Raw genomic sequence first — 27,705 nt, forward strand, 5'->3', positions numbered from 1 at the left:
TTACTCACTCTCATGTTGTTACAAACCCATATAAATTTCTTTGTTCTGATGAATGTGAAGGAAGATATTTTTAGGAATGTTTGTAGCCAAACTATTCGTGGACCCCATTGACTTCCATAGTAGGACAAAGAATACTATGGAAGTAAATGGGGTCCATAAACGGTTTGGTTACAAGCATTTCTCAAGAGCAAAGAAATTTATACAGGTTTGTAACAACATGAGAGTGAGTAAATTATGACAGAATTTTCATTTTGGGTGAACTATCCCTTTAAGCTTCACCTTTGTTATTATTATTGTGTAATAGCGACCTCTAGTGGTGAAAATTCTACATATTGTGGCTTTAACTTCATTTTAGAGACACAAACACTACCTATACAGATACCCTGTTGACCCTAATACAGTGTTAAAATCATTTAAAAAAATTTGTATTAATTAATAATGAATATTATTGTTTTCATTATAATGATTTTTTGTAATTTTCTTGTTTTTGCCTTCTCTGTTGTCAATTAACTTGCTTGAAGACATATTATTCCCTCATCAATTTGCTTTTCAAATGGTTTCTGTATGCTAATATTATTTTTTATCTTGTTAAGGATTTAAACTGTCTAACTTTCATCATTTTCTGGGTTTCTCAGGTGGTGACAGGTTCAGGGCGGCAAGAGTCCCAGAAGACAGACTCCGAGTACAGGAAGTTGTTTGATCTGGCTCTGCAAGGCCTACAGCTACTCTCTCAGTGGAGCGCACAAGTCATGGAAGTGGTAAGTGTGGCTGTCACACCCAGATTTATATACTGAGAATTGAGAAAATTCTGATCCTTAGCACATAAATTGACTTTACGTGCCCCAAACTAGTTGAAAGTTGGTCCAGTCTGTATTGGAACTGTGAAATTCAGTCTGTTGCAGATGAACATGCTAAGACTTGGGGCTTAAGTGGGTTTAGCAGGTTTGAGTCCAATCTGTGATGTACCCTAATCATGTTCCTTCTCTTTCTGTCACTGATTTCCTGTTGCCCTCCAGTATAAATTTTTGAGTAAAAAAACCCCAATATCACTGAAAAATGTCCAAATTTTGGTCTCCAATGGACTGATATTTCACAAAAGGGAATGCATCAATTACAAGTAAATGTCGCACACCTGTAGGTAATTGATAGGTGCGTAGGAGAAGACAATGAAGTCCAAATATAGACACAAACTCAGAACATCTCACACACTATCTTCTTGCAAAAATTTATCAAAATCTCTCTATTAGCAACGTTTCGATCGTATGATCTTCATCAGGCATCAACACACTTTTTAAACTTCATTGTATTAAAATGTTCACATGACCAATTACAATGAAGAAACATCATTGACCAATAAAAATGAGTGAATACATAATTAACAACACATCACATAATTAAGACCACAATCATATTTTAATATAGAAAAGGTTATAACATCACATTGAACACCCATAGGTTATAATGTTTGAAGAGTAAAAATCCGAAATAACTTGCGTCAACATCACCTCCTCTAGGTGGCTCATGTACTTTTTCAACCCTGCAGAAACGCAAGGAAGAGACATCATGATTAACTCTTTCACCGCCAGCGTTTTAAAAAAAATTTCCAGCCAGCAGTTTAATGCCTTCCAGAAAATTATCTTCTTTAAATATATAAACATATAATATAACATACCAAATGAAAGAACAGACCCTCTGCTTTCAAACAAAAAAACCGTTTTATCCTACCTTCAGTGGTTCTTTTGTAATCAGCTTTTGAATATGGGTAGGTTTCTGCAAAAACACCACATTTTGAGCAAAAAGCAGAGATAATTCCATTTTTGTGACTGACTTTTCATAGAGATCCCATTCAGAGGGATCTCTAAAACAGACACGTACATGCAGCCGCTTGCCATAGGGCAATACTTCCGGGTTTAAAAAGTTGCGGAAGCCACCTGGTGGATAATAGCGGTATTGCGAAAAGACGGAAAATCTCGTCATTGGCGGGGAAGCGTTTTCTCTTAATTGACGAGATATCTCGTCAATGGCGGTGAAAGAGTTAAAAGACACAAAAGGGAATGCATACATATATTTTTAAAACTCCAGAGAGGTTTGGCATTTTATAGCTCCCCTAGAGTTAGACACTTGATTCTTACCGTTTTGGAATCCATTCAGCTGATCTTCAGGTCTGGCGCTACCACTTTTAGCATAGCTTAGCATAATCCATTGAATCTGATTAGACCATTAGCATTGCACAAAAAATAACCAAAGAGTTTCGATATTTTTTCTATTTAAAACTTGACTCTTCTGTATTTACATCGTGTACTAAGGCCGATGAAAAATTAAAAGTTGCAATTTTCTAGGCAGATATGGTTAGGAACTATACTCTCATTCTGGCGTATTAATCAAGGACTTTGCTGCCGTAACGTGGCTTCAGGAGGCACAATGATATTACGCAGTGCCCGAAAATAGTCCCCTGCTATAGAAAATTACTAAGGGAACTATTTTCGGTCAGTGCGTAATATCTGAGGACCTGCACACTTCAATAGGCAAAAAAGCCAGCCTGATGCATTTACTGAAGTCTTGGCTAACTAAGCACCAGCTCATCCCTTCACAAAAGAGAGCTTTATTTCTTAAAAAACTTTTATTTCAAACCTAAACATTTCATACTGTTGTTCTTGTGAAGTACTGTTGCCATGGACACAAGCGGCAGAAGGTTCTTGTCAATTAGCTAAATGGATTTTCTTCTTTGTAGCTATTAGTTATTTTGGAGAATAGACCATGATTTCTACAATTTGTGTATGTTTGTTCATTTTTATTTTTTTTATACTACATCAGATGTTTGGATAGCCATTTATGATAGACAGATATTGCGATTTTTGTTTCATTGGTGGAAAATGTGCCCAAACATTTAGTTTTGGGTATAAGGTATAAGCTAATCTCCAACAACAACTCTCTCTAAAATCACCATAACAAACCCAGCTGGCTGAGCTGATACGTCCGTTGACCATCTTAATCCCTATCTGCAAGTATGCATATGAAAAATGAGCACTTTTTTTTCTTTTGCAGTATTCATGGAAATTGGTGCACCCCACAGACAAATACTCCAACAAAGAATGCCCAGACAATGCTGAGGAGTATGAACGTGCTACCAGATACAACTACACCAGCGAGGAGAAATTTGCCCTGGTGGAGGTCAGTAATACAGCTGCACGTTCAAAGCTGTGTAGCATGCGGCTGCTCTACTGTCACTGAGCATTGATAGGCTTTGTGTGTCTGTGTGCTTTGAAACCAAAAGGGATCAAAGCCAGAATTCCCAGCATGACAAAAAGCTTTAAAGGTTTACTTTAAAGGTTGTTGCATTTTCTTAGAACTAATTCACACAAATCTGATTATTAAATATCATACTTCAGTGATCCATCAGTTTATGTGATCGTTTGGATGCTGACTGATTCGTTCAGCTATCAGCTAGTGGATGGCAGTAATTGAAATAATAATTTTTTTTAATGATTATTTTATGCTTCTGTATTTATTTCTTTTTATATGTAGTTTAATTTTTGAGAGACTTTAGATTTTGTTGTGCCTGTACCACTATAATAAAACGCTTGTTACTGGTTGTGTTCAGGTTATTGCCATGATAAAAGGCCTGCAGGTTCTGATGGGCCGAATGGAGAGCGTCTTTAACCACGCTATCCGTCACACCATCTACGCAGCCCTGCAGGACTTTGCTCAAGTGACGCTAAGAGAGCCACTGCGCCAGGCCATCAAAAAGAAGAAGAATGTCGTCCAGAGGTACAATTGTATAGCCGAGCCATCTTAAAGGAACAGTGTCCCCAGGAATTAAAATGGTCTTTAAAGGAATACCCCGCCGTTTTTTCTATATTTTACTATGTTCTTACCTCAACTTAGATGAATTAATACATCCCTATCTTTTTTCAATGCGTGTACTTAATCTTTGTACAGCGCATTGTGAATGTGTTAGCATTTAGCCTAGCCCCATACATTTCTTAGGATCCAAACCGGTATGAATTTAGAAGCCACCAAACACTTCCATGTTTTCCCTATTTAAAGACTGTTACACAAGTATGGTGGCATACAACAAAACGTGGATTTTTTAGGTGGATAAAAATTAGAACTACATTGTATGGGGGAAGATCGCTTAGTTTGCAGCACTTCGACCTCAGGCGCAGTAATATTGGCGAAAGTTTTTATCTGCTTAATCTGCTAAATGCTAACATATTCACGACGTGCTGTATAAAGACTAAGGGCACGCATTAAAAAAAGATAGGTACTGCATTTATTAATTTGTCTACGTTGAGGTAAGAACATAGTAAAATATAAAAAAACGGTGGTGTTTTCCTTTAACTTATTCTTATGTTGTTTCTAACCTGGAATGCATAAGGAAAGAAAAAGTGAAGAATGTACCAGTGTCAATAAAGTATTATAAAGATCTTCATATGAATTGTGTAATATATTAACTTTTATATGTCTTGTGAAGATTATTTATGAGGGTGAGGGTCATTTTTTTGGATGAACATTTAAATGAATGATCTTTCTGTCATACTGCTGTAGTGATGATGAGTCCATAGTCTGATAGTGATATTTTTGCAGTGTCCTCCAAGCCATCCGTAAGACCATTTGTGATTGGGAGACGGGCAGAGAGCCACACAACGACCCGGCGCTGCGAGGCGAGAAAGACCCTAAAGGCGGATTCGATATCAAAGTTCCCCGGCGGGCCGTAGGACCCTCCAGCACTCAAGTATGTGGCCCTCTGTTTACATTGTTTCATGCAGCCACAGTGCAAACCCTTAGGCCAGAAACATACTCGGATGCAAATGCTTCTCCGGCACAGCTCTTTTGAATGCATTGCATATTGGTTCCCATTCGCCAGATAACATCCCACCAATAGAAGTCAAACATTACCAGTAGATTATTATAGTTTCTATTAACACAAATACACTTCCCATTAGAACCCTATTAAATCTATTAGAGCTTTTGGGATGGTTTCTTTGTCAGCTGGCAGTTTGCTGTCAAATATTCAAAGGTATAAATGTAAAAAATTCACAATTTTGTTTAAAACAATTAAATACAATACAATTTCAGAGTTATGGATACTTTTTCTTTGAGACCAATATTTCTCCCAGAAAGCTTTGCCATCTGGTCCCCTCCATCATCACGGTAATGCACTCAGAACAAAATGCATAGTAGGTCGGCCCCCATCGCCCCAGGGAGTCCACCCACTTGTGGCAAGATTATGTGCAGAATGGAGATGTGGGTCTGTGTGTGAAGGACTGGCTGAAAGCAGATTCTATTATATGTAATGCAGTCTGAAGTTTGGCTCTCTTTATTCTTCAGAGTTCCTCTCCTTTCATCTGCTTTTTTTCTCTGTTCCTCCGCGTAGCTGTATATGGTCAGGACGATGCTGGAGTCTCTGGTTGCTGATAAGAGCGGTGCTAAGAAAACTCTGCGCAGCAGTCTGGAGGGGCCCACCATCCTGGACATCGAGAAGTTTCATCGCGAGTCCTTCTTCTACACTCACGTGCTCAACTTCAGCGGTAAGGCTGATGGACTGCCCAAAAATGTGTTGGGTTCAGTTTGAGTTAAGCTGTATGGACAGCAACTGTGACTTGATTTATCACAGAAATAATGTCAAATCAAAACAAAATTTGCTTTTCACAGCACTTACAATTGTCAATGTACATTTCAGTAGTCGATGGGGAAATGTAATGTACCGGTATTAACATTTATTACATGGCTCTTTCGAATGGTTGATTCTGATTGGCCAGTCGTGACATTTGCAGGTTTATTATTCCCAGATAAGAACCACTTAAAACTAATAACACACGGTAACCTGAATGCAACAAATCATTTTGGCAGGTAAAGTTTAACTCTTTCCCCGCCATTGACGAATTATCTCATCAATTAAGAGAATACATTTGCATGAAAAACGTGTTCCTGTTTTTATGGTTATCCGTAATACCGCGATTATGCACTAAATGGCACACTTACCCAGCTTATAAAAAACTGAAGCAATATTTTTTTTAAACTGTGTATGTTTTGATCTTTATTCTGAATCCGAATCTTTATTCCTTCACAAAAATGCTATTTATTTTTGAAGAAAAATACACATATTTAAGAGTTTATAAGCAGAGAAAAATATATAGATAGGATGAAATGTTTGTTTTTTGTTTGTTTGTTTTTTTTATAGTTTGTTTAAAGCAGAGAGTCTATTCTCACATTTGATATATATCTATGTTTATATACTTTTTGAAGAAAATTTTCCTTGAAGGCATTTTGTGAAACTTTTGTAAAAATCACAAAAAATGCTGGCAGGCAACTTTTCAAAAAAGGCTGGCAAGAAATGAGTTAATATTACATTAAAATTAAATATAAATATGTTTTTTTTAATAACATATATCAAATTATATTTACCAATGATTAAACTTAATGGTGCACTCGTGACATTTGAAAGTCTTGTCTATCATAACCTGATAAGGATCACTGTGCAATACATAGCACACCCCCTCCCTCGGAAGCATTAAATCTTTAAAATATACGGTCATGCGGCACATCGTTTGAAAGCTTAGATTCCATTAAGCCAACACACAAATATAAGATGATTTATAGCAGTTCACTACGGGACATTCGTTTGCCTCCCACTTCTCAAACAAGACTTAAATGCTACATTTGGGCGTCAAGTTTATTGTGCAACGTCTGAGGAACAAATACGCCCTCTCGTGGAATTTCAATCGTTTATAAACTATTATATGCTCGCGGTAGTTCTGCATTCGTTGAAATTAGCTTATAAAGTATTTCAAATTGATATTTAATGTTCCTTTCCTTATAATGAGGTAAATGGCCATTTAATAATCCGGATAATGTTCTGGCAGCCGGTTGTTATCGTGAAATAAGCCCCTTCAGTGTAATAAAAAAATATTTTTATAGCTTATTTCTGCCATAAACAGGGTTCCCACCGGTCCTTGAAATCCTTGAAAGTTTGTGAATCTGTGGGAAAAAATTCAAGGCCCTGGGAGGTTTTTGAAAATATACAGACATGGATACAGGTCATTGAAAGTGCTTCTTTTGAGAAGTTTTCTGGAAAAAATCCATATTAGACTTTTTAAGCACACATGCTAAATTGTTTGCTTTAAAAGCTTATATCTTCTGTATGCGATAGTGTATATTCATACCAAAAAGCTTTTTTGCATAGTTGAATAGTTGTGTTTGACACTTAAAAACGTCTCTGGTTATGTATGTAACAGTTGTTCACTGAGGAGGGAACGAGACGCTGCGTCTCCCTTGCCATACTTCATGCGTCCCTGTAACGCTGTCTTTGGCAATATTTTAGATAGCGATATACTTCCTGGCTCCCGCGTCACCCAGTCTTTGTTGTTAAGCCTCACCATTGGTTGAATTTGATATACACATTCAGACCCACTTACCCCTGAAGGCATCCCCAAAGTGTCACCGCAGTGACGCAGCGCGAGTTCCCTCGAAAGGAACTGTAACAATGTGTCTTAAAAGGTAACACAATGTAACCTTGCTCTTACTTCAAATGTGTCCCCACATTTAGTCCTTGAATTTGAGGGTATTGGACCTGGAAAGTCCGTGAATGGTCCTTGAATTTGAAGTTAACTAAGGTGTGGGAACCCTGTATAACAACCGGCTACCTATACATTATCCCTTACTTAAACGGGCACTGTTAAGACAATCAAGCTATTAAAACAATAAACATGCTAAAATGAAGAACGGATGTATGAAAAAAAACATTATCTGTGATTTTTTTTTTAGCTCATGTCGACCATGTAAAGAAAAATAAAATGTGTAATTACACGGTACACACATTGTTTACATAGTGAAACTGCACAGGAAGTACTTGGGTAATGCATAACCAAAAAAACCCACACATCAATCAGTAGCATTTTTCGTTGGGAGAATTCATGTAATTAGCATTAAACTCTTGCAAAAAGCCCTTGCAATTTTCTAGACTAGCCTGTTGTCTATGGTACTGTAAGCATTTCACACATTTCCTGAAGCTGTATAGTTGGACACTTGTCTTTAATGTATTGGATCAGTGGTTGTTAATCTAATGCATGCATGTTGTATTTCAGAGACACTGCAGCAGTGCTGTGATTTGTCCCAGCTCTGGTTCCGTGAGTTCTTTCTAGAGCTCACAATGGGCCGCCGCATCCAATTCCCAATTGAGATGTCCGTGCCCTGGATCCTCACCGACCACATCCTGGAGATTAAAGAGGCATCTATGATGGAGTAAGGGACAAAACAAACCTTCAGACATTCATGAACAAGTTAAATGGGCGGCAAATTTAGTGACATTTCCAGCTAACAAGCTATATTGTCATTTCTGTCAAATGTGTACTAAGGCATATAAAAGGATTATTGCAATTAAACTATATGAAATCTGTCTGATCTCCACAGATATGTGTTGTATTCACTTGACCTGTACAATGACAGTGCACACTACGCCCTCACCAAGTTTAAAAAGCAGTTCCTTTATGATGAGATTGAGGCTGAGGTAAGACCAACAAAATTTTGAATCACTTTTCCTCTGTGTACATTTGATGGTTTGTCTGTATATTGCTTTGCTTTTGCGTGATGGTGTATTTGACTTTGACCTTTTATTTTTTGTGCCAGGTGAATCTCTGCTTTGACCAGTTTGTCTACAAACTCGCAGATCAGATTTTCGCCTACTACAAAGTGCTTGCCGGAAGGTAGGAAGCAGTTCTGCACAATGTTTTTTCTATAAAAATATTTTTATGGTTTAAAGTGCCATACATCAAGCTTAAATGTTTGTTGAGGCAAAGATTAAACTATTCCTATAAGCCTATTCATGTTTTTTTGCAAACATTTGTCAGTCGGCAAACAAAAAGGTAATTGAATGAATCAGATCCTTTAATTGTCACTTTAGTTTGCCATTTCATGGTTTTCAATTTGGTTTTATTATTGTATAAGACCTATTCTTTTCACAAAGCACACAATGTGCTTTATTGGATGGCTGCTATACAGAAGTCATTTAAACAGAAGAAAAGGGACAAAAACTGCAAAATAATACACAGTAAAACTAGAAAAGGCATGAAAATTGTGCAAAAAAATCATCATTGCATACATTTGTGTTTGTGCATATGTGAAGAATGCTATACTTGAACAGATGTCAAATGTGACAGACAACTATGGTATACTTTTTCAAGCACACTAAGCAAGACGAATATTTGTAATGTCACACTTTCCTTTTTTTTTGTATGTGATTTTAATTTAGTTTCAAGTAGGGATGCTTAACGATTAATCGCGATTAATCGTTAGCAGAATAAAAGTTTTTGTTTACATCATATATGTGTGTGAACTGTGTATAATAACTTTGTATAAATAAATGTACACACATGCATGTATATGTTTTAGAAATGTGTATATACATTTGTATATTTATGCATAATTTATATTATATATAAATATAAATACTTAATATATAAAATTTTTTTTTTTAATTATACATGAATGTGTTCATATTTATATATATACATATTTATTATACACAGTTTACACACATATGTGATGTAAACAAAAACTTTTATTCTGCTAACGATTAATCACGATTAATTGGTTAGCATCCCTAGTTTCAAGTGTAAATGTAATATTTGATTTAACCTTAATAAAACATCTGCTGATTCGGATTAATTTCCACATTTGGTGGCCCACGTCTGTTTTATAATTTAACACGATTTTTCTCTGTAGTCTCCTTCTGGATAAGAGACTAAGGGCTGAATGTAAGAATCAGGGCGCTAACATCCCCTGGCCCCCATCCAACCGCTACGAGACGCTACTCAAACAGAGACACGTCCAGGTAAAGACACCCACACTTCTATACATGTTTGTCTTCATTTCGTTTTATAAACGCTCTCAAGTCCATTCATTTTGTTTTGTCCATCTGCTTTGCAGCTACTGGGTCGTTCGATTGACCTGAACCGACTGATAACCCAGCGAGTGTCCTCCGCGCTTTACAAATCCATGGAGCTTGCCATCAGCCGCTTTGAGAGCGAGGACCTCACCTCCATCATGGTGCCTTATCTTTCTAAATCTTATCGAATTAAATACAGCAGATGTGCATGTTTTTATTAATTCGTTTTTTTTTTAAATAAATCAATAAAATATGGATTTTTTCATAGCTCAAGTGAAATTCAGAACAACATAAATAATTTAGAGTCTGGCTCTGTTTTGTGTACGACTTGGCATTTAAATGAATAGACATCTAAATGTGATATGCATTTTAAAATACTGGGAAATTGTTCCAGAGGTCCATACCAGTTTTCATGCAAACTATTGTGGGACGTGTGCATGCTTGGAAAAAAACAATAGTGTGATTTTCTGTGGATTTTTTTATCTGTGTGTGTTTAGGAGTTGGAGGGTTTGCTGGAGATAAGCCGAATGACCCATAAACTCCTGGGTAAATTTTTGACACTGGACAGTTTTGATGCCATGTTCCGAGAGGCAAACCACAACGTCTCTGCGCCCTATGGCAGAATCACTTTGCATGTCTTCTGGGAGCTCAACTATGACTTCTTGCCCAACTACTGCTATAACGGCTCCACGAACAGGTACTACAGTTTCTACAGGATGGCACTTATACAGAGGACATGTCATTTTTTAATGTAGATTTCCACAGATTTGATTTATATTATAGTGTAATCTGAGTAACATCCCTTTGATTATTTGTCAAAAGACCAAACACCTTGACTTGGCATGAGCCGATAAGAGATTTTGGTGGTGTAATAACCTTAAAGGGTCATGAAATACTAACTTACATTTTTAGAGATGTTAATTGAAACCTCGACCCTTTAAAACCTTGGTATACCTTGAAACCGGTAACTGGCCCAGTGAATCAGTCATACCTTTAAAGGTCCCGTTCTTCCTGTGTTTTTGTTTTCATTGTGTTTACAGTGCCCAATATAACATGTGTTCATGTTTCACGTGTAAAGAAGCAGTATTTTTCACACAATTTACTTCTTTTTGTACCGCTGTTTTCATTGTCCTAAAAACGGACTGATGTCTTCCTTGTTCTGTGAAGTCCCTCCATCAAAAATGTGTAACGTGCAGGCCCAGATTACCACAGTGTAGTGCCCCAGGGTAACCACATTTAAAAATTTTTTTTAAACTCTAGTCATTCACAGCTCCAGACTAACTGGTTGTTATTAGGAGCACTGTAGCCCCTGACTGAAAATTTTTGGAGCCCCAGGCAGAAGATGTAGGGCACACCTTGAATCAGCCTGCAATGTAATTATTCACTTTTTCCCAAAATAACTGCATTACTGAAAAATACTAAATAGACTTAACCCTATGCAGTTGCTGCACATGTCATTATGCACAATTGATGAAAGTTATGAACCAAAAGAATTATACAATCCCCTTAACTATTTCTAGGCATAAGATACACACACATACAATAAGTTATATCCTAATAGCATGTTGTAGTGAGATGAGTGACATGGCAATACACACTCACCTAAAGGATTATGAGGAACACCTGTTCAATTTCTCATTAATGCAATTATCTAATTAACCAGTCACATGGCAGTTGCTTCAATGCATTTAGGAGTGTGGTTCTGGTCAAGACAATCTCCTGAACTCCAAACTGAATGTCAGAATGGGAAACAAAGGTGATTTAAGCAATTTTGAGCATGGCATGGTTGTTGGTGCCAGGGCAAGTCGGAGTATTTCACAATCTGCTCAGTTACTGGGATTTTTACACACAACCATTTCTAGGGTTTAAAAAGAATGGTGTGAAAAAGGGAAAAACATCAAGTATGCAGCAGTCCTGTGAGTAAAAATGCCTTGTTGATGTTAGAGGTCAGAGGAGAATGGGCAGACTGATTCAAGCTGATAGAAGAGCAACTTTGACTGAAATAACCATTAGTTACAACCGAGGTATGCAGCAAAGCATTTGTGAAGCCACAACACACAGAACCTTAGGCAGATCCTCACCGGGCACCACTCATCTCCACTACAAAAAGGAAAAAGAGGCTAGAATTTGCACGAGCTCACCAAAATTGGACAGTTGAAGACTGGAAAAATGTTGCCTCGTCTGATGAGTCTTGATTTCTGTTGAGACATTCAGGTGGTAGAATTTGATGAGTCAGAATTTGGCGTAAACAGAATGAGAACATGGATCCATCATGCCTTGTTACCACTGTGCAGGCTGGTGGTGGTGGTGGTGTAATGGTGTGGGGAATGTTTTTCTTGGCACACTTTAGGCACCTTAGTGCCAATTGGGCATCGTTTAAATGCTACTGCCTACCTGAGCATTGTTTCTGACCATGTCCATCCCTTTTTGACCACCATGTACCCATCCTCTGATGGCTACTTCCAGCAGGATAATGCTCCATGTCACAAAGCACGAATCATATCAAATTGGTTTCTTGAACATGACAATGAGTTCACTGTACTAAAATGGCCGCCTCCGTCACCAGAACTCAACCCAATAGAGCATCTTTGGGATGTGGTGGAACAGGAGCTTCATGCCCTGGATGTGCATCCCACAAATCTCCAACTGCAAGATGCCATCCTATCAATATGGGCCAACATTTCTAAAGAATGCTTTCAGCACCTTGTTAAATCAATGCCACATAGAATTAAAGGCAGTTCTGAAGGCGAAAGGGGGTCAAATACAGTATTAGTATGGTTGCCTGGTGCCCCAAGGCACTCGCCCAGTCCCGTCTATGGATAATCCGGCCCTGTAACGAGTTGTAATGATTGTGTAGCATGTTTAGTGTGTTAAGGTTTCGACAGCAGCTTAGCTTAGCAGTGCCGTTGGAGCTTAGCTGGCGACTGATGTATTCCTGTGGGCGGAGTTTAGTCAAAAACTCTAATATTGACGTCATTCAGCTGGGAAGTAGAGGGCTGTAGTCCAAACCGGCCGTTTGCTGTAGGCTTTGAAAGGGGATTTCTGTTAAAGAAAATATATCACCTGGCAGTGAACTTTGAGCTTTATCATTTTACAGGTATTATTTATGCTTTAACAGCAACATTACATACTAACTAAAGTTTGGAAAATGGGATCAGGAAGAACGTGACCTTTAAAATTATTGTCTCTTTTTAAATTTTGTTTTACTAAAAAGTGTTTGTCTGATTTGTACTTTAGTTTTTAAGCACAGTCACTGTCAGAAAGCACAAACCTAATTATATTTCAGAGCACAGTATGACCCCTATTTTTGTTTTTTAAACATCACACTTTTAACATCACACTTCTTTTAGCAGATGATTGCTGAAAAATTTCTAAGAGCAAGTGAGAAATGGAAAGAAAGTATGATGAGGTGTCAGAATGAGTTGGGAAGTATTTCAAGAACTGAACTGTTAGTTGATCAAAACGAAAGTGTGGGTAAAGATTGAACTACAGATGAAAAAGCCTAAAGGCATGTTCTTCACGTTGGCGGATCTGCTCAATAACAAAGTTACTTTAGGAGAAGTCTCCCCATTTGACAACACCCCCAGAAAGCTATTTGAGTCATACAAGACCAAGTTCCATCTGCTTGAAAGTGGGATGACAGATATTTCGAAAATGCTCTCTAACCAACACCTTAACGTGATATTAGCTTACCTTTTACCATAAATTATATTTTTTATATACTTAAATTGCACTTTAAAGTGTGAACACTATAATCTGTCAGTATAGGCACCAAACAAAAACAAGTGCTTGCTGACGTGTTGTTGACGTCTGCACTGTAAAAATATTCTGTACAAAGAGTGACAGGATTCTGACACATTTCATTGAGAATGAGGAGAGAGATGGCCGGTTTCATGTTTATCGAGGCGGTTAGACCTGTTGGCAACTGACAAATGTAATCATAGGTTTTCAAAGCGAGCTGACGCTATCAGAGCTCAGCTACGCTCTTAATACAGCTCACGACAGGTAGGAGGACCTCCTGGAGGCTGCAGTGATTGAAGCTTTCGGTTTTTAGAAACACAGACACATTGTTGGCTTCAACACAGCATGCAAATAAAGTCCTTGCTTATTTCTAAAAAGAGATGTGCATGAATGACTCTGTGGTGTTGTCTACAGGTTCTCTGGAGATTTTAAAGGAAAACGCCACCATTTTTCAATACTTTACTATGTTCTTACTTCAACTTAAATGAATTAATACATGCCTATATTTTTTTAATGTGTGCACTTTTAATCTTTGTACAGCGCTTTTCTGATGTGCATTAGCCTAGCCCCATTCATTCCTATGGCTCCAAACAAAAGTTTTATTTTGTGCCACCATACTTACTTGTGTAACTACTTATGTAACAGTCTTTAAATAGGGAAAACATGGAAGTGTTTGGTGGCTTCTAAATTCATCCCTGTTTGGAGCCATAGTAATGAATGGGGCTAGGCTAAATGCCTTCACATTCACAAAGCACTGTACAAAGATTAAAAGTGCATGCATTGAAAAAGATAGGTATGTATTAATTCATCTAAGTTAAGGTAAGAACATAATAAAATATTGAAAAAAGGTGGTGTTTAAGATTGAAATATACATATAGCTCATTGATGCCCATCACTATTCACATGCCTCCCTCTTTACCTTTGCATTATGTTACGACAAACTTTCAAAAGCTGGTCATGTCAGAGGAAATATTTGTAGCTTTTACCTTAAAATCATCTTTATCTGAAAGCTGAGTTGACTTTTGTGATGAGTTATTTTCATGTGTTGTTACCTGTAAATGGGTTCAGAGTGGACATGCTGAGCCCTGCCTGATTAAACGGATATTGTTATTTGATGTCAAATCATATAATGACTGAAAGAGACTGAAGATTTTTTTTTCTTTAATCTTAGGTTTGTTCGCACGATACTGCCGTTTTCACAAGAGTTCCAGAGAGACAAGCCGCCCAACGCCCAGCCACAGTACCTGTATGGTTCAAAGGTGGGTATTTAAAGTGATAGTTCACCCAAAAATGAAAATTCTGTTGTTACAAAACCTGTAAAAAATTATTTAAGCTGAACACAAAGGAAGATATTTTGAGCAATGTTTAAGTTTTTTTTTCTTACCATGGAAGTCATTGGTGCTTCTGTTTCCTGCTTAATTGCAAATATGTTCCTAAACATCACACTGATATCAAGTACCAGTGTTTCCCATAGATCTGAAATTTCTTGTGGTGGTAGCTGGTGAAAAGGGCAATCATCATCCACCGACAAAAATGGTATACTATACATGTGACAAAGAACAAATAATGTGTGACACAACACAATACTTTGATTTATTAAACATTAATATTAATTTCACATTATAGTTCATTAATCTAACCACCACAAACTTTCTTTGCCATAAACAAAGCTGACACTGTTTGTCAAAGCACTACGAAAACACTTAATGTTTTTGCACTGTATATACAATACTATGTATAGCCTATTAATAGACAGTGCAGGTCTATAGATTATAAATGTGACTGATGTTATAATGGTAATAATTTATATTAGACACTTTTACCGCTTCTGCTTTCTATTTCTCTGTTGCCGATTAAAAAAAGCTTAATCCATTAATTATTTCAGATTTAAAAGTCTACTTGCTGTCTCGATGACAGACTTTACATTACAGCGCTCGCGGCCGTTCTCCGATGGACTCGGGTTTTACATACAATATTAAACAGACTTGGGACCCGAAGTAATGAACTAGGACCGACCCGGACCCCACTGACCATTTAAAATATTAACCCGGAACCATACGGGTCCAGCGTACTCAGTGAAGAAAGACCTCTAATGGTAAAACTCTGCTCAAGTTCAGAAACATGAAAGGATACAATGTGACACTGAGCTTGCTTCACGTCGCACCCAAATTCATTGAGAAACAGAGAGCACGTGAACGGACACTCAACGGGAGAGACACAACGTGCTTGCACGCAAAATGAAGCCAACTTGGATGATATAAGCCCTGGCTGCTCCGTTTGTGCTGCAGTTGATCCAGTTTGCCGCGCTGTATGTATGATGAGTTTATGACGCGTACATCATCTTCACGCTCACCCGACCCCCACCTCTCATTTTCTCTCTCGCTTTCTCTCTCTCTCTCTCTCTCTCTCTCTCTCTCTCTCTCTCTCTCTCTCTCTCTCTCTCTCTCTCTCTCTCTCTCTCTCTTTCTCTCTCTCAACAAAACACGGGTCATCCAGTCGAGTTCAGAAAATACGGAAATTCGTAAAGTGATTTTTTTTTCCTGGGCGGGTCGCAATTTACCTGGGCGCAGCGCCCAAGTAGAGCCTATGTATGGGAAACACTGAGTACACTTCCTGGGCGCACATGCATTTTTTATTTGTTATTGTTTTTATTGTTTTATTAGGATCCCCATTAGCGGCCCATTTAATGGCAGCTAATCTTCCTGGGGTCCTCTTTAAAATTATTCACAACATAAAATTACACAAAGCAATAACAACACAAATTACAATCAAAATAATTCAAACATTGCACCAACGTTTAGGGAAAAAAAAGAAAGCATTTGAAAGAACATGACAATTTCCAGCTGGCACTAGATCATTTGCAGCAATTCCTTGGTTACTGTCCTCTTAAATTTGTATTTGTTCTGAATTCTGCGTGATGAGACAGAAAGTCGATTCCAAATAGATATTGCTCGATAAAGTGATGTGCGTTTCAGAAAATTTGTTCTAGGAAGCGGAAGTTTTATATCACCACCTAGGGCCTGCCTGGTGGCATATAGGTGTCCACTTCCTACAAAAACAAGCTGATCAGAGAGAAACTGTGGCTGTTTCATAAATATAGCATTCCACAATATTAAAATTAATCGTAATTTAATTTTGTTGTCAACTGTGAGCCAAGAAAGGCGTTTATGCATCAGGGCCACGTTAGTCTTAAAAGAGCACTGGAGGACAGTCCTCGCCGCCCTATTTTGTGCCACTTGAAGCTTCCGAAGATTTTTTTGTGATGTAGACGACCATATAATTGGACAGTTTTCTAAATGGCACAAAACAAGGGACTGGACCACCTGTCTTGCAATGGACATAGGAATATATGACATACACTTTCTGGACATTGCAATACCCTTTCCCATTTTAGCTATCATTCCATCAATATGAGTTGACCAAGACAAGTAAGAATCCAAGGTGACACCCAGTAACTTGGCTTGCGTCACTTGTCTTAGCTGCAGCCCATTGACTGACAAGTTCAGAGAGGGCTGCGTAGTTAGTTTTAATCTTTTCCAGAAAAGCATAGATGTTGATTTGTCTACATTTAAAACTAATTTGTTTTCTTTTACCCACTTTATATTCTGTAAATCATGATTTAATAGATTTGAAACATCATGAGGATTTTTTGCAGAACAGTACAATGTGGAATCATCTGCATACATAACAACAGTTGAATGTTCCATAATAAAAGGTAAATCATTTGTAAAGATCAAGTATAGCAAAGGCCCAAGGCAGCTACCCTGGGGCACACCACAATGTATTGTCTTAGTAGAAGAATATTGACCATTAAAGAACAAATAATTTTTTTTATTTGTTAGATACATAAGGTTTCAACTCGTTTAACACAAAACAGACTATTAAGTACACAGGGACAGTAAAGTAAACAATTGGTAATATTTACATTAAAGGGACACTCAACTTTTTAAAAAATATGCTAATTTTTTACCTCCGATAGAGTTAAAAAAAATTCTGTTTTGGAATCCATTCGGCTGATCTCCAGGTCTGGTGCTACCACTTTTAGCATAGCTTAGCATAATCCATTGAATCTGATTAGCAGGGCCGGCCCTGGCCAATTTGCTGCCCTAGGCAAGATTTCACCTGGTGCCCTTTAGAATCACAGAATCATAATTGTGTTCCAATAATTTTGTTCATAAACTTAAATAAATATTCTGTAAACACACACATGCACACATGCACACATACACACAATACCCTGTTACTCAGGCATTTGATCTTGACATTGTTAAAATCTTGTCTTTTTTACACTGTACATTTAACTTAAAATATTTAATGTTTGTACAAGAAAACAGCTCTTATAAATGAATTATTAGTAGCATGTTGTAGTGTCGCGGGAGATTGTGCTCATTGATAAATAGCTTTGTGGCTATACTGCATTGAAGCGGCAGTTTAAAATATAAACCCAGAATTCAGCCAACGTCAAGAACAAAAAAAAAAAACAATAAGGCCGAGACGCGGGATTTAAATTACGTTACACGGACCATGGTTTAAATTTCAATGTTTCTGGACAAAAATACCAACTTTGTCTGGTATTAATAAGCTGCACATTGGAGTGCTGGCTGCTCCCCGCAGTGCTGAAGACGCGTGATGGCACATATACACAGATATTTACGTGCAATCTATTGGAAAGCGGAGGGGTCATTAATTGGGTTAGTAAAATAACGAAATTACAGCTTTTAAATAGAAGAAAAAAGTTTTTTTGTAAAGAGATATTTTTTTAAAGTTTAAAAGTGCAGAACTCTTCTCAATGGGAAGAAAGCTATACTTTTCCCCTTACGTGCAACCTATCGGAAAGCGCAGATGAGTTAGTTGGGTTAGTAAAATAATGAAATTATAGATTTAAGTACAAAATAGTATTTATATAAAGAGAAATATTAAAATAAAAAAGTGCTGAACTCTTCTAAAGTGGAAGTAATAAAGTAAAATAACGAATAATAATTATATAATAACGAATAATAGTTTCCAATAGGTTGCACGTAAATATCTGTGCTGCCACCAGTACTCCGTCCGAGCACGTCTTCAGCACCGCGGCCAGCACTCCAATGCGCAGCTTATTAATACCAAACAAAGTGAACAAGTTGGTATTTCTTTGCAGAAACATTGAAATTTAAACATGGTCTGTGTAACATTATGTAAATTCCGCGTCTCTGTCTGATTGTTGTTTCCGTTTTCTTGTTCTTGACGTTGGCTGATTTCTGGGTTTATATTTTAAACTGCCGCTTCAGTGCAGTATAGCCACAGAGCTATTTAACAGCATGATCTTCCGAGATACTATGCTACTAATAATTCATTAATTACTGCTGTTTTCTTGTGCAAAATTAAACATTTATAGTTAAATGTTTATATACATATATTAAAAAAATATATAATTTTGGCGCACGGACGCCCCAAGGGGTCGGCGGCGCCCTTAGCATTTGCCTATTCCGCCTATGCCCAGGGCCGGCCCTGCTGATTAGACCATTAGCATCGCGCTCAAAAATGACCAAAGAGTTTTGATATTTTACCTATTTCAAACTTGACTCTTCTTTAGTTACATCTTGTACTAAGAGTGACGGAAAATTAAAACGTGCAATTTTCTAGGCAGATATGGCTAGGAACAATACACTCATTCTGGCGTAATAATCAAGGACTTTAGTGCAGTAACATGGCTGCAGGAGGCACAATGATATTACGCAGTGCCCGAAAATAGTCCCTGCTATTGAAAGTTACTAAGGGACTATTTTCTGCAAGTTTTAAATGGGGAAAAATATTGAAACTTTTTAGTCATTTTTGAGCAATGCTAATGGTCTAACCCAATTCAATGGATTATGCTAAGCTATGCTAAAAGTGGTCCCATCAGACCCAGAGATTAGCTGCATTGATTTCAAAACGGATTGTCCTTTTAAGGATTAAATGTGTTGCACTACTTAATATCATGCTTTTGTGTTTTGCTGGATTTTATTTGTCATCTTGAAATCCAAGACGTGGCCAGTCATCTGATCTCAACATATTGGCCACCATAATTGGGCAAGCCGCATTTTGTAGAATATTTTCTTAGACATGTTTCAATCTGACTTAAAAAAAACGTTTTTACACTCTTCAGCCAAAATGTTCTGATCTGTCAGAGTTTCATATCCTTAAAATGGTTTCCGTCCCAGTGATCGTCATCGTGTAGTAGTATTTTTTCCTACTATGGAAGTCAATGGTGCTTCTGTTTTCTGCTTCATTACAAATATCACACTAATATCAGTTACACTTCCGGCATTAACATTAATTCACAAAAAGCCCCTTAAAGATAATTTCCCGGGCGCATATGCATTTTTATTTGTAAAATACATAACTTTTGAACTGGTTTAACACAAAACAGACTATTAATTTACACAAGAACAGTAAAGTACACATTCAGTTATAATTTTTGCATTGAAGATGAAATGTGTTGCACTACTTAATATCATGCTTTTGTGTTTTGCTGACTTTTATTGAAATGGCCAGTGATGTAATCTCAACATGGTGGCCACCGTAATTGGGCAAGGCTCATTTTATAGATAATTTTCTGCACTAGTCATGTTTTCATCTGACTTGATAAAACCATTTTTACACTCTTCAGCCAAAATTAGAGTTTCATTTCCTCAAAATGGTTTCCATCCCAGTGATCGTCCTCATTGTGTAAGTGTAATAGGTTAAACCCTTGGGGGTCAGTACATGAATGATTCTTACCGGACACCATTATTAGTACTTGGGACCACATGTCTGTGTATTATACCATGTTCCAGTTTCACGATTCGGCCTGTTACCCTGCTCGACACGATAAGGATTCTCAATCACTGTTGCGTTACGATAGTCCTCCTCCTCACTGTAGCTCGGAGAGTACAGATTTTTCCGTCCATCTCTTCCCATGATTCCACCCATGGGGGTCAAAGCCAGTTGAGGAGGGTTGGGACCCGACTGTTTGCCTCTTTTAAAATCTCTCTTCGCCGGACATATGGTGTGAACACATCCCCAAAGCAGAGCCACAGCAATGATCAGAAGGAGGATGCTGCTAGCCAGCCAAACTCCCATCGCCAACTCCCTGCCGCCTTCATTGAGCTCAGTGCCCTCGTCCAGGGTACTGAAGACCTGGCACTGCTCTCTAGTGGGGTTGGCGGACTGGCACGTGACACAGAGGATGTAAGTAGTCTGTGGACTGAGGTTGCCAAGGCTGGTGGACGTCTGGCTGACGGGAACCCTGTCCTCACGCAGGAAGCTCTTTCGAGTGTAACCCATCAGAAGACTGTTCCAGTTTGGGTGATACATGACGCTGTAGAAAGTGTCTATGCAACCTGGAGAAGGCAGCCAGCTGATGATGGCAGAGGTGGCAGTGACGTTTTGAATGGAGATAGTCATGTTCGGGTTTTAACGTTTAAAGGCCTTTGCTTCTCATTTGTAAACTGGTTGGTGATGATGGATGACTTGCAGCAATATTAAGGAATCTAGAAAAATGAAGACAGGATTTCTTTTGATTAGTTTAAACATTTAAACACAGATCGGCACAAAGCAACCTTAATGCATGAATCATAGGGTTGCTTTGGGAATGAAAGACTAGCAAATCAGTAGTTTTGAACTGAATTATGTTGTCTATAGGGTGTAATTTGTATCACTCATGGTTCAAGGCAGGGATTGATGATAGAAAAACTGCATGTGCTTTGCCATCGGCATTAGTCTATGCATTCTAAAAAGCCTATTTTTCCATATTTAAATCATATAATTTTGTGTTTATAGCAATGGTTAGTTGAGCAATTACTGCACAATATGGGTTTTGTTGCTCTAGCTTCATACTACTGTATTTTCAATTTTCTTTTATATTAAGTATAGCTGGTTCGTTGCATTCATAAATTTAGACTGGATTCTCTGAGGTCATTATTATTGATTGGCCAGTTTCAACATTTTCAGGTTTGTTATTGCCAGATAGCAACTGTCATACCTGTCAACCCTACTGTTATTGCCGGGATTTTCCTGTATTTTACCATTCTTTCCCGCCATCATCCAGTTTAAATCAGTTTCCCCTGTATTTTTAGTCTTACTATTAAAAATCCCACTAGCTGTATTTGATGTTTGCTACATCCACCTCCGTTATATGCTCATTTTCCAGCTTCCCTACCATTTTGGAATCAATTCAGCTAATCTCCAGGTCTGGCAGTACCACTTTTAGCATAGCTTAGCATAATCCATTGAATCTGATTAGACCATTTAGCATTCCATTAAAAAAAATAAGCGAAGAGTTTTGATATTTTTCCTATTTAAAACTTGACTCTTCTGTAGTTACCATAGACTGTAAAAAAAAAAGATGGACGACACCAGTTCGCTCTCTTCCGTTGGTGAAAAGTGAAGCCGCCGGAGTCCCGATACGGTGCTGTTTTTTTGGGTCTTGAGTCTGCCCAGTAGCGATTTCTAGACCAGTCCTGCACAGTAGTGAGCAGGAAGTAAAGCTGGAAAATCAAGGCCCCGCCCTCACTCTAGCAGAATGTGCATATAACAGCTGTCAATCACTGAAAAAAATTCCGTAGAAATTGCAGCTGGGTTGCCGGTAATTTACCGTAGATTTAAATTTATGTTTTTTACTGGCAACATTTTGTTCAAAGTTAAATGAACATTAAACATTTACAAATCTTTGTCTTTACAGAGTAAAACTAAAAAAACAGCATGGAGCAAAACATTCTGGGAAACAAAATCTGAAGCAAAAAACAGAAAAAGGTTGATGATGATTTCTGGTTCCCAGAATGCTTTGCATGAGGCTGTTATTGTAAAGTTTTATTCTGTAAAGATAAAGACTAGGTAATATTTAAAATTTATTTAACTTTGAACAAACTCTTGCCAGTAAATAGCATAAATTTAAATCTACTGTAAATTACCAGCAACCCAGCTGCAATAACATTGTAATTTCTACGGAATTTTTTTACAGTATGACGTCACACCACTGTTTTTATAGCAATAAATCACTCCTAAAAACAAATTTATTTGAAAAACAAACACTTGAATTTACATCAGCGTGATAAAAACTACAGTAATGACAGAAACCAGCTTCGGAAAAAATGTTTAGTTGGTATTAAGTCCCATTGAATAACATGAGGAGGCGGGGTTTATGACCTATACTAGGACCTGTCACTGGGGGGCGATCAAGCTGTTTTGGCTTCACTTTTCAGGGCTTGTGTGGCACGCTTGGTAGTTATATCGTATACTAAGACTGACAGGAAATTAAAAGTTGCCATTTTCTAGGCAGATATGCTAGGAACTACTTTCATTCTGGCGTAATAATCAAGGACTTTGCTGCCGTAACATGGCTGTAGGAGGCGCAATGATATTACGCAGTGCCCGAAAATAGTCCCCTTGGTAACTTTCAATAGCAGGGGACTATTTTCGGAAGTGCGTAATATCACTACGCCTGCTGCAGCCATGTTACAGCAGCAAAGTCCTTGATTATTATGCCGGAACGAGAGTATAGTATAGTACAGATTAATATTGAATAAAATTAAATATAAATATGTCTTTTTGATAACATTATATTTACAAATTATTAAACCAAATTTGAATGTTTTCTTATCTTAAAACCGAAAAAGAAAAAAACGTGTTTTCCTTGCAGAAGGTCTGCATTTGTTAAAAATGAGCAAATAAACCCCAGTCTGATCAGGACCTGACGCAAAGCCCAATTAATTTATAGTCTGAAACTGCTTTCACTTCACTTTATAAATGTCATTGTAAATGCATGACACAATACATATTGATTGTGAAAAAAATAAACATAATAACTTAAACATTTCTCTGTATGAGAGCTTGAGCACTCACCGTGTTGATCTTCCAGCAGCATCAGTAACGTTCACAAACAGGACTTATTTTCTGTTTTTCTATCTCTACCACCCACACACACCTGTCAGTCTTTTTCCAATCACACTGTTAAGAGTATTTTGACCAGAAATCCAACATTTCGCCACATTTGCAGGTAATTTACCTTTAATTTGAAAATGAGGAGTGTCTCTGAAAAACTGAGAGACTAGAGTGTGATGGAGATAGATCTTACCTTAAGAGCTGTTAAGTGGGTCACGTTGCGTTGCCATCAGTAGATGAAAACCCTCTGGAGCGCTCGGATAGTCTGACCTGTAGCTTCTTCTGTCTGGCATTGTTCAAGTCTCCCAATGCAAGAGCTCCACATCCACATTGCACGATAAACCTCGTCTAGCAGACAGCACATAGAGGCAGAAAGAGAGAAAGAGAGCATCATGGGGAGGGGGAGTGAATTTTAAACAGCATTACAGCAAAGAGGGAGCTCGCCCTCCATCTCTTACGCAGCCACGATCTCTCTCTATAATTAAAGGAGCACACGGCTGTTTTATCCCACGGTCTGCTCTGAATTACTTCTTCGACCGGTGACCTGGCACTGCCATAAGACCTACTGCCTACGTGTGTGCATCATCATCATCATCATTCACAAAGACTGCACATCCCCTGCACATTGTTTGTTGCGTTTAACATTTTGGCTAATTTTGTAAAGCACCAATTATAGTGCTGTGCTTTTAGTTCTGTATAATTCGTTTGACCTGGTATAAATCCATTATGCAGAATGGAATCAGCGACCCAAAAGTCAAAAAAGTCTGTAGACCTGCTTAAAAAGGCACTTATCGCCATGTTGTACGTGTTCAGCTGGCGAGGTGACTAATCCTTACCCATAAGTGCCATGGATACATTTACATTTAAGCATGTTGCAGATGCTTTTATCTAAAGCTACTTAGATGTGCATTACAGGGTGTAATCAAACCCACACTCTTTTGAACACTTTTGGGTCTTTTTAAATGAAAAGTACTAAAAGTGCTGACAGTTATAATAATATACAGAAAAGAAAAATGATAAACATTGCATTTGGTAAACATCACTCTTTTTTTGTTCAATAATGATTGCAGCAATTGAATTTGGCATACAGTAGCATATACGGCCTCTACCGACACTTCCTGGGACCACCACATATCAAGGTGATCTGCAGACTGCTGGGATATCAGGGCATCGCTGTGGTGATGGAGGAGCTGTTAAAGGTCGTCAAGAGTCTGGTACGTGCACAAACATAGAAATTAACATTAACATGTTTTAGTATGTATGGAGATCTGGGTTGTTTGAGAGACCCTAGGTGATGGGCATGAGGTATGGTTAAATTAATGGCTCTCATGTGTGTGGGTGGAAAGCCATGTTTTAATGAGTTTTTATGTATGGCAACATTCTCAGTGATAAGTATTTTATTTTGTAAAATTACTGACAAGTATTTAATTGTAGTATTTAAATTTTTTGTCCTATTTGGATTGACTTGCTTGAAATTGACTGTTATAAATATTGAATTATTTAATTTTATTTATGAATTAAATGCATTTTTTTTACTTAAATGACCCCTAATTGATAATAAATGGGGTGTGTAAATGCAATAATGCATTTTGTAAGTGCAATAATGCATGATTGTTGTTAATTTCTTGTGTTCATACAATTATATTATTACAGCTATCACTAAACAAATTTAAAATCAAACTAAATATGACCAAAATGGTTGATGAAGAGTCTAAAGAGATCATAGTCAAAGCAAATATTTACACATCAGCAAGCATGTCATTTAAGGGTTAATGACGTGACGTTAATTATTTTGTGTCCGTATGGTTTAACTCTTTCACCGCCAGCGTTTTTAAAAAAAGTTGCCAGCCAGCGCCAGCGTTTTTCATGATTTTCACCAAAGTTTAATGCCTTCCAGAAAATGTTGTTCTTTAAATATATAAACATACAATATACCAAATGAAAGAACAGACCCTCTGCTTTCAAACAAAAAAAACCGTTTCATCCTACCTTTAGTGGTTCTTTTGCAATCAGCTTTTGAATATGGGTAGGTTTTTGCAAAAACAACATATTTTGAGCAAAAAGCAGAAATAATTCCATTTTTATGACGGACTTTTCATAGAGATCCGATTCAGAGCGATCTTTAAAACAGACACGGACATGCAGCAGCTTGGCATAGGGCAATACTTCCGGTTTTAAAAAGTTGCGGAAGGGCGCCACCTGGTGGATAATAGCGGTATTGCGGAAAGACGGAATATCTCGTCATTGGCGGGGAAGCGTTTTCTCTTAATTGACGAGAAATCTCGTCAATGGCGGGGAAAGAGTTAATTAAATGTAGAGTCTAACATTTCTGGTTTCATTTCATTTTGAAAGAATATTTGGGGGATAATTGCAAAAATGTTAGTGTTGTGTAACTAGTATTTTTTTAAATGAAAATATAAATATATTCATAAACAAATGCGGAATAAAATTTAATCATATAGTTTAGTGTAATATAATTTTTTTACATCATTTGTCAAAGATTATTTTGAAAACACAGCTGTTTTCAGCATATGTCCGGACAAATATTACAAAAACGCATTCAAATTTACATTTAGAAATAACTAATAAAATGTGTTTTCGTGTGATATTTAAAAAAAAATGTATGATTATGCTTACATGCCATCAAGATGGATAAAATATTAAAATACATTCTTTGGTGCAATTTGCGGTTACACCATTTGACATTTTCAGGTCCATTCAGTCTAAACTTTCATAAAAATGGTGCAAATGTAATTTTTTATTGCATAAAATTAACATAAATACACTATGTGCGTTGAAATATACATGATGCAAGCTTTTAAAACAAGTTTCTCTGTTATAGCTCCAAGGCACCATCCTTCAGTATGTGAAGACCTTGATGGAAGTGATGCCCAAGATATGCCGCCTGCCTCGCCACGAGTACGGCTCGCCAGGTGATGACCAAACCCCTCGAACTCTTAACAAGCTTTTTCAACCGAGCGCAGCTTTGATCCTGTGTAAATATCAGCTTCCTTAATCACAAAGTAGAAGATGACTACTGAGTTATTAAGCTTTCCTACAGTCCTGCTGGGCAGATTGGCAGGGCGCAGTGTGTCGGGCACACACCGCGTTCTGTAAGCTGAGCTTACGTAGCAGACGTACAGATGAACGTGGCGGGTGTTTTATAAGACTTAATCGGACCCCACTTCAGAAGGCTCTGTAATTGCTTCTCCCTCTCATATTCTCTATTTATTTTTGTCTGCGTGATCATACAGAGCTCTTTGGTGAAATCATGACTCTGTTTGATTATGCAGGCTTTAGATGGCATGGAGAAAACAAAATGAAAGAATTAATGGGTGCAGACAAGAAAGAGGGCAGAAAAACAGTATAGGGTCAGTATTATTTTAAAGTTTTGGATTGAAGGGTGTTACCAAAGTCCCTTCAGGGAAGTGAAGTCGCGCCATGTTTTCAATTTATCGGGCAGTTATTTGAGTCAAACAGGATTAAAGTCCTATCTACTTGAATGGGGTAGACAGATTACTTCAAAATCAAGTGCTTAAAACACAAACAATATTTTTTGACCAACAATTAAACCTGACATTAACTGCACCAAATCTTTTGTTTCTTAAAGGGATAGTTTTAGGGGTGCGCAGATAAATGTCGATATACATTAATAATACGTGGCCGATAACTATTCTGAATGGCAAAGCAGATATTATTCACAGCTATTTCATGTACTACGGCTTTTAATCAGTAAATCCTTATCGATCTGAAATCACTGTTACTTTGAGTTGTTTATAACGTGCATTTGAAAAAGCAACACTCGTCACACATAATCATTATACATATTCTTTATTATCATGAAAATACCTGAAAAGGTCTGAAGTACAGCAATATAAATATATCCTTAAGCCATTTCCTGGAGCTGCGTGTGTATGGTTCTTCGTCTGCAGCGCATATTGAGTTTCTGACCGAGAGCGCCCTCTGGCTTTTGGGTGTAGCTGCATTACACCGTAATTCATTGAGAAGCATAGCAAGCATCATCGGCCGATATATAGACCTTTAGATAGTTCCCAAAAAATAAATTCTGTCATTACGCATTCTCATTTTGTTCCAAACCTTTATAAATGTCTTTATTCTGCTGAACACAATGGGGCACCATTCACTTCTGTAGTATTATTTTTTTCTACTGTGGAAGTGAATGGTGCCCCAGATCTGCT

At 37.6% G+C, this 27,705-nt stretch overlaps 2 protein-coding genes across 2 annotated transcripts in view; one reads left to right on the forward strand and one right to left on the reverse strand.

The window, feature by feature from the left end:
• Positions 1-27,705, forward strand: part of cyfip1 (cytoplasmic FMR1 interacting protein 1) — a 56,238-nt gene that overhangs the window by 22,935 nt on the left and 5,598 nt on the right. Inside the window, exons 12-25 of the mRNA XM_065272711.2 lie at positions 636-758; positions 3,046-3,171; positions 3,602-3,768; positions 4,588-4,735; positions 5,378-5,531; positions 8,088-8,244; positions 8,413-8,509; positions 8,629-8,705; positions 9,724-9,832; positions 9,928-10,047; positions 10,384-10,583; positions 14,799-14,886; positions 24,577-24,720; positions 26,349-26,439. Coding sequence (XP_065128783.1) covers positions 636-758; positions 3,046-3,171; positions 3,602-3,768; positions 4,588-4,735; positions 5,378-5,531; positions 8,088-8,244; positions 8,413-8,509; positions 8,629-8,705; positions 9,724-9,832; positions 9,928-10,047; positions 10,384-10,583; positions 14,799-14,886; positions 24,577-24,720; positions 26,349-26,439 — 1,801 coding nt within the window. The remainder of the gene's footprint in view (positions 1-635; positions 759-3,045; positions 3,172-3,601; positions 3,769-4,587; positions 4,736-5,377; positions 5,532-8,087; positions 8,245-8,412; positions 8,510-8,628; positions 8,706-9,723; positions 9,833-9,927; positions 10,048-10,383; positions 10,584-14,798; positions 14,887-24,576; positions 24,721-26,348; positions 26,440-27,705) is intronic.
• On the reverse strand, positions 19,558-24,555 carry LOC135757847 (fibronectin type III domain-containing protein 9). Its single transcript, XM_065272579.2, has 2 exons — positions 23,700-24,555; positions 19,558-21,117 (listed from the first exon to the last, which is right to left on the reverse strand). The coding sequence occupies exon 2, from the start codon at positions 21,029-21,031 to the stop codon at positions 20,378-20,380; it is 654 nt and encodes a 217-aa protein (XP_065128651.1). The 5' UTR covers positions 21,032-21,117; positions 23,700-24,555; the 3' UTR covers positions 19,558-20,377.

The sequence above is a fragment of the Paramisgurnus dabryanus genome, chromosome 7 (genome assembly GCF_030506205.2).
Source record: "Paramisgurnus dabryanus chromosome 7, PD_genome_1.1, whole genome shotgun sequence".
NCBI classification, from domain to species: Eukaryota; Metazoa; Chordata; class Actinopteri; order Cypriniformes; family Cobitidae; genus Paramisgurnus; species Paramisgurnus dabryanus.

Coding starts and splice junctions, on each gene's coding strand:
- LOC135757847 (XM_065272579.2), bottom strand. CDS start 21,031: ATGACTATCTCCATTCAAAACGTCACTGCCACCTCTGCCATCATCAGC.